At 40.0% G+C, this 22,880-nt stretch overlaps 1 protein-coding gene across 1 annotated transcript in view; it reads left to right on the top strand.

Annotated features, from left to right (window-relative positions):
- Positions 1 to 22,880, top strand: part of LOC104078059 (multiple epidermal growth factor-like domains protein 11) — a gene marked incomplete at both ends in the record, with an annotated part of 80,505 nt that overhangs the window by 57,344 nt on the left and 281 nt on the right. Inside the window, 8 exons of the mRNA XM_009579559.1 lie at positions 2,345 to 2,491; positions 5,146 to 5,280; positions 9,180 to 9,308; positions 11,638 to 11,766; positions 12,475 to 12,603; positions 15,119 to 15,247; positions 15,398 to 15,631; positions 22,383 to 22,496. Of these exons, the coding sequence (XP_009577854.1) occupies positions 2,345 to 2,491; positions 5,146 to 5,280; positions 9,180 to 9,308; positions 11,638 to 11,766; positions 12,475 to 12,603; positions 15,119 to 15,247; positions 15,398 to 15,631; positions 22,383 to 22,496 (1,146 nt within the window). The remainder of the gene's footprint in view (positions 1 to 2,344; positions 2,492 to 5,145; positions 5,281 to 9,179; positions 9,309 to 11,637; positions 11,767 to 12,474; positions 12,604 to 15,118; positions 15,248 to 15,397; positions 15,632 to 22,382; positions 22,497 to 22,880) is intronic.

Here is a 22,880-nt window from a genome sequence, read left to right as displayed (position 1 = left end):
ATGGGTATCAGTGTCTTCTAAATGATTTCCTTTTCCCCCCTTTACATTTCGTTACAACAATCGGTTTCACAATGACTCATTGCCTTCGTTAGGAGCGGGAAGACATCCCTCATTATTCATTACTAAAGGAAGGACTTTGCTACTGCAAAGAACAGCCATGGCATTCTAATTCAGCTACCTTTCAAGAGAAAGGAGTCAATGTCATTCTTCCCCAAACTTTGCCAAAAGAGACAAGAAATAATGCTGTTTAATTGTCTCCATTTATAAATAGGCCATTCACAATGAGAGAATTGTATTTTTAATGCTGCAGTCAGGAGGAAAAGATACACATTTTTCTACATTTGTATCTGAATTTCATTTCTGGAAGCTCACGCTGAGACTCTCAAAACTACAAATGATCATATATATGTATGTATAAATATGAAATGCATTTATTTGTTTACAATTTATTGTAGGACTTGTTAATTACAGAGTACTGTAGATGTATTACATAAATGCACACACAAAGCATTTGCTGTTTAAGTAATCCAAGGATATGTTTGATTTCAAAGGGAGTAGGGAAGACTGTATTAAAATAATTGTTTTTCTTGATTTTACTAATAGAAATGTTCCTTGTCTCCTTTTGCATTCCTTTTTTTCAGATTTATTTACTTAGATATTAAGGGATTGAGCTTGTATTATGTTTTTACTGTATTTAATGTGTTTTTTATTAAGCTCTACAGCATGGACCATGCCTCTTTATAAATAAAGCTATGATCATGTATTACTAGAAACCCCATTTCAAACTGTACTTTTGCCAGGCTTGGTTAAGATTTTCTAGGAAGGGACATTATAATTGTCTGATTAATCTTCAGAAAAGGGAAATTTTGGCTCTGCAGTATTTCTTACTGTATTAACTTCAGAGATTTATAAAACCAACTTGAAACTGCACTGTAAGTGTGTTTATAATGACTTTTAGCTGATTTAATAATCCTCAAAGTTTGGTGACTGTACAGATCACAGCTTCACAAATACAGTCCATTACTGTAGCATCCAGATGAAGTTATCAGAGGTGGAGGAAATTACTTGGGATTGTATTTCTCCGTAGCGATGCACTAATCCAACCTCTGGCTGAGGCTGGGGCTCTCAGAGCCCTTGTCTGCATTTATCCCATTATGCAGTGGGGACATGTGCATGGATGATAAAGAACATCTTCATGTTCAAAGTCTAGCTAGGGCATGTGTATACCATCAGATCTTGGTGGTGCAGTTGTAAGGCTCCCACTGTGGTAATGTTGTTAGGAAAATTTTCAAGCCAGTCTGTGATTCATTTTTTCTGTTGTTATCAGTATCTACAGCGTGCTACTGCTAATGCCACTCCCTGCAGCTGGCAGTGCTTAATGTCTCTCTTACTTCATGATCCTGCAAACCTTTTTCAATCCAAGGAGCCCTTGATCATGCAAATAGCTCTGCTAATTGCAGGTATTGGTACTGTCTTATCCCAGTGGAGTAAGAGCCTCTCGGACAAGTAATGGTGTGCAGGACCAAATCCTTAGATTACATTTATCTGTGACAAGCCATGGCACAAGGTTGTTTTTAAAAGTTACCAGTTAAAATAAAACCAGTTGAAACAATGCCAAAAGCCTCATGTTAAGCTTTCTGGCTGTGTGCTTCTTTCAGTGTTTCCAAGCTCTACTTTTCATAATAATAAATATCAAACAACAACCCTGGGAATCACTGGGAGCTGGATTGGCAGGTCTCAGTCTCCATTTAACATGGAAATGATCAGCCTGTGCCCACATATGGCCGCTTGCTAGATCAGAACTCGGTTCATTAACACAGAACTCGGGGAGCTCTGGGTGGATGTGGAGTATGTGCATAATAACCCAGAGCACAGTGCTTTAAGCCAGAAAGTGAACTATACACAGCATAGAACTGAATTTACATATGTTCAAGAATCCAAATACTGGACATGTTTTTGCAGAACCCTGATTTTTCTTTTTTTGGTCTTCCAATTCACAACAGTTAAGTATTCAGGCTTTAATCAACTGCGTATTTCCAGACCAGTTATTTGAGATATTTTGTGACTTTAAAGCAATTCCTGACCTTCATGTCTCAGATGACATGCAGAGTTTCTTTAATGGTGCTGAGGACTGAAGAGGAGCCCACTAACACCTACAGAACTCACCTCTTTGGCATTTTCTTAATTTTCACTTTATTAAGCAGATAAAAGGATAGCTAATTCCTTTCCAGGCTCCCTTGTTTGCTCTGTGATGTACCGTGAGGTATCAGTCCAGCCAAACATTTCTTTGATCAATGAGCAGAGTAAGCTGTGTGAAACCTAACGTGTGCCTTTACGTCTTTAGGCATCCACTGTGACAATATATGCACCCAGGGCCGCTGGGGACCAAACTGCTCCATCTCCTGTAACTGCGAGAACGGGGGATCCTGCTCCCCAGAGGATGGCACCTGTGACTGTGCACCAGGATACAGAGGACCCTTGTGCCAGAGAAGTAAGATTTTCCATAGATGTGGTGGCAAAAGCAAAGCAGGTAGAAATGCTCATTTATGACACCAGACAGACAGAGCCACAGGTTTCTGAGCTGCTTTAGCTCATGACTTCTTAAGGGCAAGAGCTAGCCTAAAAAATGCTTCTTGATCAAGAATTCAAGACTCTGCTGCATTGGGTGGTGCCTTGTGTTTCTTCCACAGCACCCAGAGGTCACAGGTGACCTGAAAGAAGGAGCAACAACTTTACATACCAAACTTGGCAGGATCTGAGCAAAACCAGATTTACAGTTAAGTGCTGGTAAACTATAGGATACCTATTAAACAGTCAGCTACGACCCATCACATAATGACAAGTGGATGAGCGTTGGCTATCAAAATAACAAGACAATGTTTTCTTATATGCCAGAAAAAGAAACACAGCAGCCTGAAATAGCTCCTGACTGATGCTCTGCTGCTACATATTAAAATATGCCAAGGAGATAAAAATCCTCTCATTTGCTGTATCTGGGAAGCTGCATTTGCCCCTTAGGGACCCTTATTCACTGATCCAAACTACACACAACCTTCTTCCTGTGTAAACAAGAAATGGATTTGTCTTTCTTTTCTGCAGAGGCTCTTGTTCTTCCTGTAAGACATTCTGCATGCCCAGTTCATATATCCCCTTTGATTTCACTGGTTACACTTGACACTAGAACACACTCATCTCTAAAAATAATTTGTAGCTGACAATTTTTATTTAAAGCCATTATAACAATGACCTCTAGCACTGCTGTAGTTAATGGCCTATAAGCATTTCCATTATAAACCCCAATTTCCAGGTGCTTCAGCATATCTATATAGCTGTAAAACCGCTCTCCAAGGCTAAAATGTGGTGCTCAGAGCTTCAGGAAATTGGGGAAGAAATTGTTTTACAAATTTGAAACCCTAAGAGTGCGAAACTTCCAGAAGTTAATCGTTTCTGACCTTTCTGAGATTAAAAAAACAGCTTAGTTTTATCAGCTGATGGCTTGTAGGCTAAAAGAGGCAAAACATGTCCCCAGCTTGCAACTCCAGTAATCAGGCTGCTCCCCGAGGACATTTGCTGAGGACCTAATGGGGAGAAATTTTCCTTCCCCACTGGGGTGACAGCAGAGGGGTTCTGTGGATGTTTCTGCTATTGCCTTGTGTCACTGAAATGCCTCTCTTGAATATACGGCCAGGGAATTCAGCTTGCTCCCACTTCTTCTGCGAGATTTCAGGCTCAAAACTAACTTGTGAAGAGGATGCCTCTGTAGGTGAAGGTAGCTTTAGCCTGCTAAGTTTGCTCTCAGAATCATTCCCATTTTTCTCTTGAAAATTCATTTAGAAACAGAATTTAGCCTGTAAAGGGCAGTACTGAGGATGATACTCAGCCAGCTTGTTCTGTCTGTGTAATCAGGATTACATGAGACACTGGGATAGTTTACTGCTCTTAGGCCTGCAGAAATGTCTCCAGGAGTGATCCAGGTTGTTTTATAGCTAGTGCATCATCAACAAACCTGTCAGCTAAGTTCCAGCTGGAAATCTGCAATAGTGTAAGAACCTGACACCCTCTGTGAACATATGGACCAAGAGAAAAATTCTCATTCGGTGAAAAAATAGAACGGACATGATATAGTAACCACTGAGCCAGAACTATATAACAGAGAATCACAGGAGTAAAAATAAAAACATATAAAGTCATTTTTACAGTTACTTACTGCAATTTAACATTTCTTTGTGCTTATCTATCACAGTGAATGTTTGGACAGTGGATGGTTTTTCATTCTACATGTGCTTAGAAGCGACAATACGCATTTATAAGAGATACTGAGCCATAATCTTGGCACTATACCTTATGTACAAATTCTATAATAATTTCAATCCAGGTTTTAAGCAAATTAAGCACACAGTTCATGACAAGTTTACTCAGCTATCTGGTGTGATTACTGATGCAAATTAGGTGGTTTTGTATGCTGTTACCGTAATTACCATTTTTAGATTCTGTTCATCACTGATGGATGCTGCTCCTGCAATGGCATGTATAAACTGACTGTCCCAATTGAACACAGGTATTGCACCTAGTATGTTTAGAAATCAGCTTTTGGCATAGCTGTTTAGACATAAAATATTGAGAGTTTCCTAATACACCTTCTCTGATTTCTTAGCCTAATTTCCAAAGGAAATGGCATTATGAGTTTCTGTTGTCTGTACATGTGTATGAGTGTTTCTCTTCCTACCTATCCTAAAACCTTTGGAATATGTATTATTAATCATATCTGCTAGTGGGCTGTGAGGTCTTGAACATCTTAAACTCCCATGTTTTTTAAAAGAGTTTAGCTGGAGCAGACTAGAGAGACTCAAATGAGTGTCATGAGAGAGAGAGGCTGCTGAGAGAGCTCCGCTGTATTATTAAATAGCCAAGGACTTACATGAGGTAGGATGATGTTTGAACCACAGGAGCAGTTTTACTCAGAGCTCGCACTTTATTAGACATGGAATAATCCAACAGGCTTCACAATTTCAGCTGTTCACAAAATTGTGTTTTTATAAGTTAAGAATTATTGGTTTGGGATTAAGACAGAGAGAGAATTCTCAAGCTCTCAGCAATGAGAAGTGTTCTGAAAACCTGTGACGGCTTATTTTATTTTGTCTTCAGTTTGTCCCCCTGGCTTTTATGGACACCACTGCAGTCAGCCATGCCCTCAGTGTGTGCACAGCAGCGGGCCTTGTCACCATGTGTCAGGACACTGCGATTGCTTGCCTGGATTCTTTGGCACTCTCTGCAACCAAGGTACTGAGCCCAAGACCCCCAAGTGCCACCTCCTTTCCTAAGTTTCTGTGTCTGTGACTTTGCAGCAAGACCGATCACAAAGTTCCTGCCTTTTTGACTTGTTTCAGCAGTTTAGATCACACGAAATTCTTTACTTCAGAGGGAAAATGCAAATAGGTATTTAGTCACCCTTTTGTAAATATGATGTGCTCCTGCTTTCGTAAATAAAACACGTCTGCTGCTCTGTATTGAAATGAGTATGGAATGAGACACCTGCTGTAAATACATCAACCATCCAATGGTTTCATTTTTTCATTTTCCTTTCTGCTAAGCCTATCATTGCTAAATGTCTATACATCAACCATCCAATGGTTTCATTTTTTCATTTTCCTTTCTGCTAAGCCTATCATTGCTATCAGCAGGAGGTATAGACACAAGTTAAGGTAAAGGCCAGCTCAGGTGCACAAGCCCAAACACCCAGTTAATGCGTGGAACCTTATTTACACTGTCTAGGACCTGACTGGGAATAGCTAAAATCGTGTGTACCCAAACACAAGTGCAGGAGACAGAAAAATTTGCAATGAGGCAGGAAAAATGAGTTAATTTTCCCAGGTGAAGAGTATCTTCAACTTCCCCTAATGTCCGTCACCTTTCTGTATCTTTGAAAGTTAGCCCACTTTTAACCATATATTTCATTTTCGGTTTTATCCTAAAAATGCCCACAAAATCATTATGGTATTCTGCAGAGTCTCAGTTATTGCATACTGCTGTGGGTATTTTCTACATACAAGTTTAGAAGAGATTATTCGTAATGGCTACTGCCCTCGTGAAGTCACCATCCTTGTAAAAATTGAACTGACACTTCTTAATGACCTGCTTTTCAGTAAGTTAGAAATTGCAGACAGCACTTACGTAAAATCATTAAACATAGATTAAGTATAACCATGTTTTCTTTTTCCTGTGCTGTATAGTCAACTAAACATTATACCAATTAATTTATTAAAATGAACGTATTTCAGTGAATTTGTCCATTTTATGTGAAAAGTTAGCCAGATTTCAAAGTGTAAGCAGGGCTAATTATCCTCTTAAGAAAACTATTTTATTTTTGCTCAGATGTTCAGCACTTCTGGTTTTACTTTGAAATGTTGATCTATCCAGCAAATTAATTTTAAAATATTCATGTCCTAATTAAAATCAATTTGTGCTGCAGTTTGTCATAATGAGTTAGCATGTAACTTTATTTTGTAGAAAGAAAAGTGCTAATTAATGTTTTCCATTAGAAAAACGTGAAACGAAGATTTCACTTTTGAATTTTCATCTCCTTGTGCCGTCTCTTTTCTGGCAGTGGGAACATTCTTCCGTCAGCAGCACGTGCATGTGAGGAGCTGTGTAACCTCCAAAATTGCACAGGTTGACATGGTTGTGCTAAGGATTCTAAGCAGCAAACAACTAAGTAGCTATTTTATGAATATCTTTCACAATCATGTAGCATGATGGATTGGTAATAACTTGTTATCACTGCTAGAACACACCTGACATCTCACAAGGACATTTGGAGTCCCACTTCAGAGCTTTTATAGCTAATTAACACCACTATCTGCATTGTACAATCAGATTGCTCCTGAAGAAAGTGGTATTAGTCCTTACTTTACTGTTTTGTTTAAAAATGTTTGAGACATTTGAAAAAGTGGTTGTATTTGGATCTCACACCTTTACAAGAGAGTCGCTGTGTCAATCCACAACCAAGTTACTTAAATTAATGAGAACAACCATTTTGGCAGGATCGGTTTTGTAATCCTTCTGTGTTGACATTCTGGAGGTCATCATACTATTTCATTGAGACACGAGGTGCTCAGGCGGTAGAAACCCCTCTGCTAGCTCTCACTGTGTGGAATCAAAGCATTTCTTTTATAAAGTATGACCTGTTGCCTTTGTCAGCATCGGTGTTTGGATCACAAATCTTTTCCTGATTCATTAGTATTCCATGTTGCAGTGCAAATCAGTTCCTATTTTAAGTGAGTCTTTTGAGAACTATTTTTTTGTACATATAAAAAATCCAGCCTTCATTTAAGTGGTGTTATTTATCTCCATCTTAAAGATGCAATAAAAATATTGCATTGAACTGCTGTATATAGAGCATTGGAACTGAATAATGGTGTAGCATGTATGAGAACCTAGACTGACAGATCATTTTAGTTTTTGCTCTTTCTGTGATATGAGGGCTTTTGTTTCCTTCTCTCTCTTTCTCTTTGTGTCTATGTATTGTTCTTTTCATTGTGTCTGTATATTGTGTTTAGTTTTATCTCTTTTCAGTTAGAGAACTATTCTGTTTAGCACATAATTTGAAAGCCAAGACCAACTTTATCCACTCCTACAGATAAGTCCGTAATATATAGAAGTGCATGCAGGAAACAATAGTATGCACATTCTTAGGTTTCTGCCATAGTAAGAGTAGAGGATGGCATATTGTATAAAAGCAAATGAATCACAGCTCAGGATTTCAATCTGTGGCTGATTCACAGTCAGGATAGATTGAGGTCACCTGCAGAGACTACATATCAGAAAGTGAGAGTGGCTGAAGTGGTAAAACAGTTGCATAATTCAGGGAAGTGCCTTAATCACTTTTTTGCCATCACTATTATTTTCCAGGATACAAGTCCAGTTCCATTTGTTACATTCTTTGCAAAGATGGACTGTATGTTTTATCTTGTTTTGAAAATACATCTGTTTTTTTCAGGGAACACAGCCAATAAGAGCACAGAAATTAAACATTTCATTCATTACTGAGCAGAGCTTTCCATCAACTTTAATGTTAAAGATTTCCAATAATTTGGTGGGAGGTTGAAGATCTACGTGTCTATTAGTTTTATGTCACTGTGCTTAGGATGTTATAAGATGGCTCTGAAAAACATTTACAGTTTCTTTTCTTCCAACTTCAGGAGTAAGCTAGGTGGACATACAGGAATAGACGCTGATATTGTTAGGATGCAGCACATCTGTTTAACCACTCTCAGTCAAACATATATATAATCCTTGGAAACCACATTTGCAACCTAATTGAACACTTACTACAGCAGGGGGTGCTGGAGGGGAATAGGTGAACAGATGCCAAAAGACAAGCATGACATTTCAGCAATTGGATATGTGCTTTATTTGTAGGAGTAATCTTCTGCCAGAATTATATGGTAAAAATACTTATGGAAGTGGCAGTCTTGCTCCTGGTTTACTCTCCGCTTGCATGATTTGAATCTGTGAGGTGCTGGGAGCCTGCCTCCCACCAGCATTGCTGAAAGTTGATCTTCAGCAAAGCCTGGTGTATTTAGTAGCAAAAGCACCTTCCTCCCTCACCACTATTTGATCCAGAAGGAATCAGGACAGTGATAAGGTAGGTACTCTAGTGTACCCAATATTGCAGTGCCGCATGGCGCATGATGCATTTTGTGGTGCTAGTGGGATAGCAGGGGAAAGGACTACAGCTCCTTCAGCCTCTTCTTGCAAGCTTACCTGCCATCAGCCATTTCATGGTCACTGGCCTCCTAGTACAATACCTGTGGCTAGTATGTCAGACCGTCATACCAGGTGATAAGGTTCGCGGCTTTTGGTCCATTATTACTGTCATTATCAGTTGTACAATACAAGGGAGTTAGGTTCTAGTGACAGACCTGAAAGTAAGAGTCCCCATTGCTCTTCATCTTCTTGAGACTTCTTCACTAGGCTGATACTTAGCCTAAAATGTTCCTTTCCTACTTTTGTTGTTCTCATTGTTGAGGTTGTAATCCTCTGAGCCAGCGCAGAACCCTATTTCGGGGTTTGCACCAAGGGACCCCCTTGGCCAAGTCCCCAGATCAATCCCATCCAGCCACTTACTTCCTCATATTCATTATGAAGAGCCTTCAGTAAACTGCCTTATATTTTCACAGTCTGTCCCAGTGGAAAATACGGGAAGAACTGTGCCGAGGTCTGTCAGTGCACCGAGAACGGGACGTGCAATCCTATTGATGGATCGTGTCAGTGTTTTCCAGGCTGGATAGGGATGGACTGCTCTCAGAGTAAGCAAAATGTTATTTTTCCACCTCCACTTTAAAATAACATATTTTCATGTTTAGTGTTTTCTGAAAGTTAAAGACAGATTCTGGGGAAATCCCTGAAGTATTACAGCAGCCAGTGCCTTACTCTCTTTATAGCTTATTTCTTTTAATTAATCTAAGTTAGCTTTGGCTTAAATTAATTTCTGCATTTGGAATTTGCAGAAGCTGTTACTAGCTTCTATTACAGGAAAGGGAGGTCACAAGCTCTTATCAGAAAAGAAAGCTCCATGCTCCCTTTTAATATCTAGCTGGATTCCCTTTTATTTATTTTTTGAAATCATTTTCTTTCAGCTATTACTTTAGAAATTATTAACCAGTAAATGTTTTCATGTACCAAGCCCCCAGAATTGAGAAATTAGGCAGCTGAAATATTTCTATTAAATGTAATTTAATTGTAAAAGTCAATGTGGGCTTGGAGGGATGGAGGATTTCTTCTTGAAAATTGCCCAGGTAGAAGATTGGCATTTGCTGATCCCAAAGTGTCATTTCCTGAGAGCATCCCTTAATTGAAGATAGATCACAGAAGGAAGCAATATCCTATCATTCAGAAATGTTACTTCATATTCAGGATACAACTAGCATATTAGACAGCATTCCAGAGTAAAATATATTAAACTTCAAGTGATAAAGTAAGAATCGGATAAAAACAGACGGCTGTAATTTTGCTTTTATTGTACATCTTCCACAGGCGGAATATTGCTGTCACTCAAAAATAGAAAAAAAAAAGAAAAAAAGACAGAAAGCTCCACAGATTCCTCATTATATTTAGCCATGTAATTGGGAAATGACTGTTAGTTTCTGTTAACCTTGAAAAAAGATGTTTTTTCTTACAGAGTGAGGCAGGCCAGTTCAGCAGCAACAATTTCCACTTTAGCAGGCAGAAGGACCTGGCGATAGGTACTTTGTATTTTGGATGAACAAAGTGGGAACCTGACTGTTTCCTCAGTTACCTTCTTGTAAAGAAAATGTAAATCTCCCAATGTGAACCTGGCCTCACACCAGGCTCCTGTCGGAACCTGGCCTCACATACCTGAGTCCGGGACTGAGCTATTTTGGTCAGACCTCCCTCCGCACCAGTTAACCTGGAATGACCGAGAGATGGAGCTGCAAAGGAAATAATTTTAGCTCCAACTCCAGAACCACTTCTGGAGACACTAACAGACCCTGCAGCTCTGGCTTACAAAGGCATTGTAAAAGTATTTCTGGTTGCTTATAGCACGAATACTTTAGGCCAAATCCTGTTCAGCTTTACATTGTGTGAGTTCCGTGACCTTTTGTTTGATTTACGCCATGGCAGATTTTTTTGCTATTCATTCTGGCTTTAGAGATGTCTGTCATATGCCAGAAACTTGCATTTCTTGTCAGAACTGGAGCCAATGGCATACATGGAAATAGGCACGGTTTTTATACTTTCAGGTTTCCTGGGAACCATGCCTTATTAATTCATGTCTTTAATAGGAAGCAATGGAAAGTGCTTTTTAAAGCAAAAATATAGTTGTTATATTGAAGGGTTATCATCATTTTGGATCTTTTAGTCTGGCACTAATAACGGTAACTTACTGCATTCATTTTTGGAGGGAGGCTTAAAATAACTTTTGAAAAAGTGTTAATATTGTACTTGTTGAAATATATAATAGACCTGGAGATTTTAATTTAATATTAGCCCCCTCAACAAAAGCAATCTGATTTTGTGGATGGGAATTCATACTGTAGGAAGTTTTCTTTACATTTTTACCTAATTTGAGTAGCACTCTATGCTTCAAATGAATGTGGTAATTTTAGTAGTTGATTGCATAGCAAAAGTAAACCATGAATAGCTGTGCTTTATTATGCAAGAATTCCAGAATATCAAAAAGAAAATTAAATTACCTCCATATCTTAAAACCCTGTCTAAATTGTCTTCACAGATAATGCCAGTAAGGCAGGGAGAGTGGCTAGAGCACTTAGAATAATGTAGTGTCGAGGGCCGCTCTTTCAGTGGTTCTCAGTGCATATATGCAGCAAAGACCTGATCCTGCCACCTGACCTACACGGGGAAGAAATCTCTTGTGCCAGGGCTTGACAGCATGGGTGAGGTTGCAGGCTGGCACCTGGGTTTGCAAAGCACTTGTTGGCTAGGAAGGACCGGTCATTGTCAGGGAGTTGCTGCAGCGATGCCAAACTCTGCAATGCGAAGTTCTGCCTTTTCTGGTGTCTCACAGGTTCTCCCTTTATTGTTGTTCCTCCGCAGCACTAACACAGTATCATTGGGTTTTTTTTGTCAGCTGACAAATCTTTTTTATTTTCATAGCTTGTCCCACTGGTTTTTGGGGCCCTGATTGCTTTCATTCATGCAACTGCCACAACGGAGCAATGTGCAGCCCTTACGATGGAGAATGTAGATGTACTCATGGTTGGACGGGGCTCTACTGCACTCAGCGTAAGCCTTTCAGAGACACTGTTGTGCCAGGGAATCTGTCAAAGTATGTGCTGCTACCTCGTGTCTCTTCCAAGTATTGCAGTCTTCCCTGTTAAACCACCTGCTTCTTGTGATAACTTCACATCACTCCAAAGAAAAGAGTCCTGAAGCTTTTTAAGGTTTTTTATGCCTTTGGCACTCGATAAGGGAGGGACCAATCATTTAGATTGTTGATTCATTGTCAGAATTTGCACAGTCTATGTCCCTGCTTTTAAAACCCCAGTATATGTGGTCTGAGTAGGAAAGCATTTGAGATTTCTCATCCTACTAGTGCCAAATTATCAGCACTGTACGAAAGAGGAGATCAAATTCTGGTGAGCCTTTTAAGAAGGCTCTTTCACTTGCAAGTAATTGATTGATCTCTGGCCTTTTAGAGAGTTTCTGTTCAGCCACCTTCTTTCACTTCTTGAAAATGTAGTTTGTATAGATGGGTCAAGTTTTCGTTCTTCTGAAACACTTAAGAGGCAATTCTGTAAGATATGAGAAACACTACTTCAAGAAAATTGGCTGTGGTAGTGTGTCTGCATGTGGATGTTCAAATAAATCTTATTAAATATACAGATGCTGAAAATCCATAGATTTATAGGCTTACGTATTTTGTGCTGATAACACATCTGAGTTTGTGTTTCAGCTTATTTCTTAGTCTTTCCTTATTCTGATTCCTGAAAGGTTGCCCAGCTGCTTTTTATGGAAAAAACTGTGCCAATGTTTGTCAGTGTCAGAATGGAGCAGACTGTGACCACATCACTGGCCAGTGCACATGCAGGACTGGATTTACAGGCAAACAATGTGAGCAAAGTAAGTAGCAACATGACTTCATTTTTCTATTTCTCCGGGGGGCGGGGGGGGGGGGATGTTTCAGAATTCTTTGCAGAAATAGGCTTTTAAATGAGGTGTTGATGTCAGCAAGACAGTAACCCCAGGCACCTTATATAATCCATAGGGAGAAGAAGGCATCTCTGGAAAGCTGGACAGTCTGTTTAAGCGTAAAGAAATATAGTGAATCCTCTGCAAATTAGGCCTTTCCATTCCCAGCCTAAAGTTAGGTGAGATAAAAGCAAGTCACTGCACTCAGTGCTGACTGGATGTAGCCTGCCCGAACAACTTGTACCTAATTAAGAGAAAAACACAAGCTGCATCATGCCTTGCTAACATCATTGAGAGCAGCAGCATCAGGTTTCCCTAGGCACAAAGGAAGACAGAAGGGTTAAAAGAAAGAAGTCCTTTCTGCTCTCTGCCTTCCATGGAATATTGGGGCTTTCTTGCATAAGTTGTTCTGCTATAGATGTGAACCAAATAAAGATTCATCTTTACAGTGAAAACAGATCACGGAAAAAAATGTCGCTTCCCATTTTTGGAAGGATCTGTGTTTAACTTGATTAGTGAGCAAGTGTTTAACAATGAACTTCAATTACCTTGCAAGGGTACTGGCATATCTTACTGTAATTGTTGTCAATGTCTTGCTGGCATATTTAGTGCGCCGTGCCAAATGGCTTCTTTTAAGAACAGAGAATTAGAGTAGTAGAAATTGTATGTGCTGTAGTTGAATAATTACTTGTTTGTCCAGTATAGTAAATCAAAAGAAAATTCTCACACACTTACTTGGATTCTAAATGCAGGGTGAAATCCGTCTCACCTTACCAAGCATTAATTCCACAGGGTTTCATTACTTTTTTTGGCAGTAAGGTAATACATTTAGTTTTGCAAGTGAAAGCTTCTTAACTGTAGCTTACTACATGGTTCTTTATGAAAGTATTTGTACATATAACTAAATTCATGAACATCTTTTCTTTTTCACATACTTGCATTCAGCAAAGCATGTATCTCGGGACCAAATTCACGTGCTCATGTGGGGATTACATATGGAACCACTGTAACTCTGTAACTCTGTAAGTGGCCAGCTTACTGTGAATTTGTGTACACTGCAACCATAAATAAAATAGGAAACTAAAAAGTTCCGTAGTAGAACTGCATCATAGCAGATTTTATACAAGAAGCTGCATTTATAATTTGACCTCTGTACAAAGCCTGAGGCTTTCTTTTCTATCCAAACTACGAATGTATTTATTTATTTGTTTTTCTACTATTTAATCTAAAAGTATTTTTTCATTATTTTTTTTTGCTGAATAGGCAGTCACACCTCATTGCAGATGAAATGCTTAAATGCAGATATCGTTTCTGTGGTGCAGTCCAGAAATTTAGGCCTTACTCATTTTAAGTAGGCTACAGGTTAATATCAGAATAAGCATTAATTGTAATAATTTTATTTTCCCTTGTTTGGGGACCTGCAGATGAAAGAAAGAGATACAACTTTAATACAGACTGCAAATCATTATACAGATACTGGCTACTGTTCATTGCTTAATATTAAATTTTGGCTACTAAAAGTTACTTAGAGACTGACATTGGGAAGGTATCGTCATGCTATGCAAAACATTTGCAGTGACACTCGAGAAGTCACATCTTAAAACAAACAATATATATTCTAAAGAATCATAGCAAGTGTGCATGCATTCAATAATGCGTCTTCTCCATAGAAGTAAGTAGGCTGTGACAGAAGTTGTTTCTTTCAATTTATTATTGAATAGTGCCTCAAGAAGTATAGTAAGCTGCCTACAGATTTATTGTAATAGCCCATCATGGTAATTGTATGAATAAATTTCTCAGCTGGACATTCAGTCATTTTGTCTTCGATAGAAATACAAAGACAGGATAGAAATTCTTTCTATATTAGAAATCCTAATACAGAAGGAGAGCAAATCAAATCATTCAGATGCTCAATTCTGTAATTCCACCTACAATGTTATATTCATCTTCTAGCAGTAGTAGGGATAAGTATGAAAGCATGCAGTTGTTTGGTAAAAGTCTGTTGTGTTCATATAAAGGTACATTAAAACTTTTCTTTGCAACTACCACCATGAAAAAAATATATGCAGAGTTGGTGGAGAATGCTGTGCTCTTTCAAGATGTTGTCTACAGCTTCTGAGCTCATGCCCTGTTAAATTCTGTACACTTGTAATATATATCAAGCCTTTTAAAATCTCTGTACGTATTACTGGTTTCATCCTTGTGAAGAAGTCTTGTGTGACTTTTCCAGAAAGTTACAGCTTAATAAGTAATACCCCAAACTGTACATGAAATACATTTATCTTCTGCTTTAAAATAATAATAATGTAACACTAGGATGTTATCCTAGAGACACTGAAACCAGGGAGACTTTTCTACTGAATTTTCCATGGCAAGCCATGGAACCCATTTCACCCATTCCCAAAAAAAGTAGAATTCTTTCCAATCTTTTTCTTTGGCTTCCCAGAGTGCTCACCAGGAACGTTTGGTTATGGTTGCAAACAACTATGTGAATGCATGAATAATGCTACATGTGACCATGTCACAGGTACTTGCTACTGCAGTCCAGGCTTCAAAGGAATCCGATGTGATCAAGGTATAGTGAAATTCTATCCGTAAAATATCTCTCTTTCTCTCTCTCTTTCTCTCTCTCCCCCTACAATGATGTACTTGCTTTAAAAAAATAGTATTTCAAAAATGAAATGCACAATTCAATTTACAGTGTGTTATGAATTACTTTTAACAGCGGCTCTTATGATGGAAGAATTAAACCCCTATACTAAAATTAGCCCAGCTCTTGGATCAGAGAGGCACTCAGTGGGAGCAATCATTGGAATTATTATTCTCCTTCTAATTATTATGGTCTTGCTGGCACTGTTTGTGTGGTATCGACGGAAACAGAAGGAGAAGGGCCATGACATGCCAAGTGTATCTTATACTCCAGCCATGAGGATGACTAATACAGATTACTCACTTTCTGGTAAGGGTCTTTTTATGTTAATCAAGTATAGACTCATATTCCTGTATGTTGGGGAAATATAAGCTGCTGTGATGTATAATATGTGTTATTGAACCTCAAAAATAATGACACTTCTGTTTTTCCCCTGAATACCATGGTCTTTTAACACTTAACAGGGACAGGAAAGCAAATATAACTTAAAACTGATTTAAGCTGCTTTATATATGAAAGTTTACTTAACATGATACAGGATGTACCTAGCCAAGAAATATGCTGCATGGAATACATCAACTCCATTTTTTTAAAATCGGCTGCATTCCTATTGCAGTGCAGAGAAGTTTTCCCTTTGTGAAACCTTCAGAAGAAGACTTTTTTCGCATGAGGAATGGGATTGACTGGGTCAATCATAAGGTTTTATTTTTGTCTATGTTGCAGTTTGTGATTTGAGGCGTCCTATTCGTTGTCACTTTCTTCTGTGTGGAGACCAATCCCCGTCATCTAGACAGCTGGTGTGAATTTTCTTCACAGGAGCTGATGAAAGTAGGAAAGAGGAAGAGGAAGGCTCTTTACGATCAAAAAAAAGTCATACTGAGATCGCATGTCTTGCTTCTTTCTATCTTCTGCTACTGCTGTGGAGGACAGCTTATCTTGACAGATTGGCTAAACTTTGGAGGATGTGAAATCCTTTTCAACGCTGTCATTCTTCTTCATTCCTCTATGGCCAATATCAGATAGGATGCCAGACAGGAGATGGCTTCACCTCCTTCTTGTTTCCTCTGATCTGTCTCTAGTGGGCATCGCCTCGGGGTTTGCTGCCCTCTGACTGCACTTTGCTTCTTCACTTCCCTTTAAATGGCTGAAACTGTAAGTCCAAGTAAATACAAGGTCCTGAAACAGGCAGAGGTTGGCCTAGCAGCTCTGCTTTCCCAGTCGTGCATTGCCTTTTTCTTTCTGCTTTCTAGTCTAAAAGCACGAGGACCAGCCACTTGTTGCTGGCTCTGACTTGGCTTCTGTGCTGTCTCGGGGTGGCATGGCTGGAAGCTTCGTTCTGGACTTCCCTGCCCAGGATGCACGGGGAAGGAGCCTCTCCCATCGAGCCAACGACATTGGTGCCTGGCAACAGCGGGCACTTGATCAAGGAGCTTCTGCCATGGCACCATGACTTCAGTCCTCATACCAGAGTTTCCTGCAATGGCATATCACACATCAGGGGCTGTCTGCTGAACACCATGGCCTAAACTCATATTTAGACCACTCAGGCCTATACTAGAGCATTCCTTCTTCTGATAGGTACAAGATGGGGAAAAAAAATCAGCCTTGGACTTCCTCCCGTTGCCTCTTATTTTTTAATTTTAGCTTTGCAGGCTCTTGGTTAAGCTGCCCATTTGGGTAAGACATGTATGAAAGTGTTGCCAGAGAGGGCTCGTCTGATCCTTGGCTAGTTGCCAGCACAATTTGGCCTGAAGTTTGTCATTTCAACATCATGGGAAGAGCCAGACCATGAACATGCAAAAGACAACTGTGGCACATCTCAGCAGCAGCAAGGCTCCAAGTTCCGAGAGAGCACATTACAGCCGCTGGCATGGAAAAATGTTCTGAACTTTTCAGTGATCCATTTCTTTCATATTGGCACTTTATCCATTTATTTACAAAGCCTGCTACACCTCTTTCACTTCTGTGCTTTTCTAGGTCATGTATGCGTAACCCAGCATGCTTAAGAGGCACAACTTACAAATTTCAAAATAAGGAGAGGAATATTGCTGAGGTTGGGAGTTCCTGACTGGAGTAATTGAGCTTCTCCTTTCAGACAAGGGAACAAAAATCCTTTGGTTGTTTTTTCTCCATGTTTTTATCATGAATGGAGCCTTTCCGATCAACCTGATGGTATCCCAGTCCTACACTCTGCAAGCAGTCCAAAAAAAGGCTAATGCTGAGAAAGGATACTCTCATCTTTCAAAGTTAACATGGACAGATGACTTTCCTCCTCAGCCACAGAGAGGAAACCATTACGTTTGAAGATGTTGGTAGCCCAGGACTGTCCTTGCAGGTTATGTCTTTGTGGGCATTGCATCTCCCTATACAATGTTCTTCACATTCCTTTTGGGTGCAGCCACCTATCCCAGAGCTCCTGATGCCCCATGATACTTAAGCACTTGAGGAAAAAAAATATTTGGGGGATGGCTGAATTCCTGGATACATCATAAATATCTGAGGGATCACATCCTTCAGCCGCATTGAACCTGGGATCTCTTCTGGTCCTTGGGCAATGACAGTGAATTTAATTCTTGCCCTTGTGGCGTTGCTGCTGTGTCAGCTCAGTTTGTAAAAAACCTGAAGTACCAGATCCTTGCAATCCTGAACAGCACCAGGTCAGTGGTGTTGTATGGGCTTCTCTAGAAAGAAATTGGATAATGTTTCCTTCCTGTTCATCTCAGTCAGTGATGGGGATGCAGAGGCTGGGCCTTTTCTTTCTTCTTTCTTCTTTCTTTCTTTGTGCAGTCCTTGTAGCAATATAAATTTTATCACTCAGAAGCTGCAGCAGAGTGGGGTCAGCCACCTCTTTCTGGAGGTCACAAGAACAGTTTTCTTCCTGCCTCCCCCTTGAAAAACTCTGAGCTTGCAGAGGAAGACTAAGAAGTTAGAAATCACACTGCTCCATCTTCATCTCATTATAAATTGTCTGCAGGTATCAGCATTGTTTCAAGTTTTGGTCTTTGTTTTAGAAGGGCATTTACAAATTCCAGACAAGGGTTTCTGAAAGCTCCTTGCCAAATTCTGACTGTCCTCCAGTACATTCTCCTACTGAAACTTTCTACCCATCAGTAACCTTCCCAGCTTTGGCCTTACCAATGCTGTTTTCAGCCTTTCACTTCCATAAAGCAGGAAGACAGCTAAAGGTGCTGACGTGCATCTTCCCCAGCAGAAAATGGGGAGATGGATGCTGAGACAAGATCACAGATAAGAAATAGAGGCTCATAGCATGGCTTGATGGCAAGAACAATGCGTGTGTATATGAGTGCATGTGTGCATTTGTACGTTGCAGAGGACGCTGAAGGACAGTAGCAGTATTACATAGAGGTAACGGGGATTTCAACCTTCACCTGGAGTTTTGTATGTGGATTAAGGGCAGAATACTATGATGTACTTGTGCAATTAATATAATCCCACATAAACTCATGGACTTCAGCAGGGATTCCACCTGAACAATGACTGCAGTATCCAGCCCTGTATGGGTCATAACATTATGGCTAACCTGAATGATCACTGTTGTTATTTTGCTTATTTACTCTTGTTAGGGTAGTGTTGTTGTTGTTTCTGAATAGAGTCATATATGCAGATCCCTAGCTCCTGGAGGCAGTAATTTCTTCCAGCACATTAATTTATTTCTGGAGGATGTTTTTAGTCTTTACGTCTTCAGCTCTTCTGATGCTGATAATCCGTGCGTATGTGTGAGGGAGATTGTAAGGAAGGGGAATCCCCTGGGCAGCCCTTAGGCTCTTTTGCATTTGTGGATGAAGGATGTGGCAGCAAAACGTACACTCTGCCCAGCAGCCAGTGGGAAAGAAAACCACCCATGCTGGGAGAGCTTAACCACAGCACATGGATCTGCGAGCAGACTTTCCCAAATAAGCCTGAAATCAAAATGGTGCTCCCCAGCATGAGAACGGTACATTGCATCCAACAAAGGATTTTAAAGTGCAGGTTGTTTAATTCAAGCAGATGGAGACAGAAGGGAAAACTATGCGGTAGTGCTGGAGAGCAGCAGAGATTTCTTTTCAGGACTTTCACAAAGACTTGGTTATGGGCTGAAGTGATGCTTGAGGTCTTATCAAGGTCTTAAGGAACTTTCTGATATGAATGAATCCTATGCTGAGAGCCAAAACCTGAGCAAAACTTGATACAAATAGAGCGTCATGGATCCTGCAGCCTAGATAAGACATTTACAGAAATGATCCTGCAGATGATGTGCAGTAGGAGGTGGCAGAGTGAACCCTCCCGCTTGGAGTCTTCATCCACCCCACTGACACTCTGTTTGGGTTGTGAAGATCCACACAAAAAGAAGAAGAAAACAGTTCCATTTTGTAGCTTGAGATATCTGAGTTTGTATTTACTGCAGAGTGCTTACTTATTCCCTTTTTTCATGGTTGGCCTTGTGCCCAGTTTCCACGCTACACTGTCCTGCTGCCGCTGCAGAATGGGGACCAATGCTCTTTGTGTCCTCACAGCCCTGGCTTGGAGCAGAAGCTCGGTCTTTCAAGTGATAGAGTGTTCTGGACTTCATCCACACCTTATGGGTCTTCCACTGGAGCTCAGCCTCAGGCTTGAGGGGCTCATGGCAGGACTCTGCCCTCATGGATCTCTTCTCAGGACTGACCTCCCCATGATAACATTAACATAACCTTTGGGGTTTTTTGGTTTGTTTTAATTTAAATCATTCCCTTTCTTTTTTAGTCATTTAAGTCTTTGCTTACTGTTCAGAGCGGAGTAAAATTCTCATCCTTGGGTAGAGAGGGATTTTTGTGTTTGTTTCTTTTTTTTTAACTGGGATAGCATTAGATTTGAATTTGATCTATTTCCAGCCAGCAGTTATAAGAGCTTCATGAATAAATGTGTAGAAAATGGACTGTGCTATCAAGGTAAATCATCCTGGGTGGGTACTTAAGTATCGACCAAATGGAACTGTGTAGAAGGAGTAATTCTGAGTATATGGTGCTCCATGCAATGAAGGAGGAAAAGATTTTTGGTGATGCAGACTTGTGTACGAGCTCAGACTCATTAATTCAGCACTGTGCTTAGTAGGGCAGTCTGGTAGACTTTTCCTTCAGCACATTTCAGGTGCACGAAACAAGCTACGGCCAGATAAGCTGGGTGTGAACTTGTAATGTGTCAGCTGGCTCACAGTAACTGTCAGTATGTGCCCTCTTATCTCGCAGCAAAGGCAGTGGACTGTGCCTCTTTTCCTTCGAACTGGTCCTTCTTGCCCGCAGCTGAGCGAGGGTATGACAGATAAGGGAAGGGGGAAGGCAGAGCTGAGAGCTGGTGTGACTCAGCCATCAACACTCACCTACAAAGCAGAAGGACATGGATTCAAGTGTTATATTTAGCTGAGACCACAGGTTGTGGGAAGGGTGGATGAGCTCTGCTCCCCCGGTGACCTGCCAATCCCTCATTAGCAGGTTCAAGGCTATATGTGAGCAGCTGTGTTTGTGATGGGCATGCACTGATTGCGGTGTTTGGGTTCCAGCCCCAGTTCTCATTTGCAGACCCCCAGAGATATCCTGTTTCTTGTTAATTCTATAGCAAATATCACAGAGTTATAGTTAGGGGAGATGGCAAAGTCCTCGCAGCCTGGCTGCTGTGCTGGGCAGTGGCTAGCTGAAAGAAGTTTAATGCAAAGACTTTAGTTCTGGAATCATGCCCTGATCTGAGATACTTTGTTAGCAACAACCTCAGAAAATAGCTAGAACTAAAAAGCTCTGTACTTGCTACAAAATAGAGCTGACCTCAAAAATTGCTCTGCATGTTTCAGCAGAAAATAAATGCTCGGTCAGATATGCAAGTGCATGTGCAGTTTCCTCTCTCAGCTGTGTGCCACAGCACTTATGTAATAGACACCCTGCAGATAAAACCACTTATTTGAAACGGGATATTTTGCAGTAAATTAAGCTAAATCTAGATCTCCACAAGATGTCAGCAAAGCAAAGTGCATGTTCACAGGAATGGAAACGCAGAGGGCAAGGAGAGACAGCTGATGGTAACTGGGTACCCCCCTCCTGCAGACAGTGCCAGCCAGGTCCGTGTCCTTCCTCACCCATCTGCTGCCAACCTTCATTAAAGATCTCTGGTGATGGGGACAAGCAGCCACACCAGCACTTCATTACCCTTTCCATGTGAAGGTGTTTCCTACAACTAAGATTTCTGCCTGCAATTTAAGCCCATGGTTTATTAAAACTAACCCATTCATTTACTTCTTACAGGGCTTGGCTGTTTAAGTGATACTGCTTAAGTTTAAATTTTTCATCCTTTCTTCTGATGGTACTTTGAAATATTTATCAATTTCTTATTAAGATGGAACCAGACTGGGATTGATGTTTTCGTTAGAACTGCCAGTATAAATATATAAATATATATAATGCCTTTCTTAGTAAATTATTTTGTTTGGAAAATGTGTTCATAAGTTAAAGTGAGGAAATAGATAAAATGTCTCTAAGCGTAACAATGTGACTGCCCAAGTTTGCTTTTCAGTGCTGCAGCCTTCTTTTTTCTCTAAGCTTTTGCACAAGAAGTTATGTCAAATGTTTTGGACTCCTCAGTATGGTTATAGCACCTTGATTTCTAACATTAATTACCTTTTTTGTAATTAAAAAAAGTTTTAATTATATGTTTCGTAACTACAATGGTTATTCTCATCAGTAGCTCTTACATGTGTTTAAACTAAGGAAGAAACTGTGTTGCAGACCATGCATTTCCTGAGTTTTGCATTTCTTCCCTTACTTGCAAAGCAGCTGGACTGTCAGGAATTACTTTTTTAAGATCTTCAAAAAGATAACACTGGATTAATTAAATATTTTGCTTTTTTATCTTATACTTAATGCTAGTAGTCAAGACCTTCACACCATGATAATGCAGGATAGATTTTATCTGGAGACGTTTTATAACACCCAGTACTCTAGCAAAGTTTTCTAAACTAGATCGTCTCTAGCATGTTTTCAGTTTCATAAGAATCGTTATGGCTTCCAAAGTATTTTGTGATGACTTGTTTTCTTCCCAGATATATCTCAAGGTAGCGGCAGTGTACATTGTTTTTCCAATCCAAGCTACCACACTCTCTCATGTGGTGTGACTTCACGCTTCTTTACCAGTAATCTGGATGGAAACAGCTCCAGTAAGGTAGATATTATCCCACCTCACTGTAGCAATGTTCTTATCAGTTCAAGGAAATCAACGAAAGCAATGCCTGTTGGATCCTGTTATCTGCCAGCATTATTTTAAAATCCAGTGTGGCAGTTCCTGGCATTGTAGCTCTAACAGACACAGAAAAGTCTGCTTTCCCCTCTGTGTGTCTTCATAATCTCTGTGCGTGGTAACTGGAGTTTCAGCACATGCCTGTCTGGGTCAATAAGGCTTGGTGTCTTAGCAACTGTAAGGTATGTTTGCTTCTCAGAAAAGATAAATAACTAGATAATTGTAATTATCCATTAATATAACAAAAGTAAATCAATGAAGCATTAAGTCAGTAATCTAACTTTGCTGTTATCATTATTTCCCA

This window comes from Fulmarus glacialis, unplaced genomic scaffold, assembly GCF_000690835.1.
Source record: "Fulmarus glacialis isolate BGI_N327 unplaced genomic scaffold, ASM69083v1 scaffold46456, whole genome shotgun sequence".
In the NCBI taxonomy this organism is placed as follows: domain Eukaryota; kingdom Metazoa; phylum Chordata; class Aves; order Procellariiformes; family Procellariidae; genus Fulmarus; species Fulmarus glacialis.
This window is presented reverse-complemented; position numbering and strand designations above follow the sequence as displayed.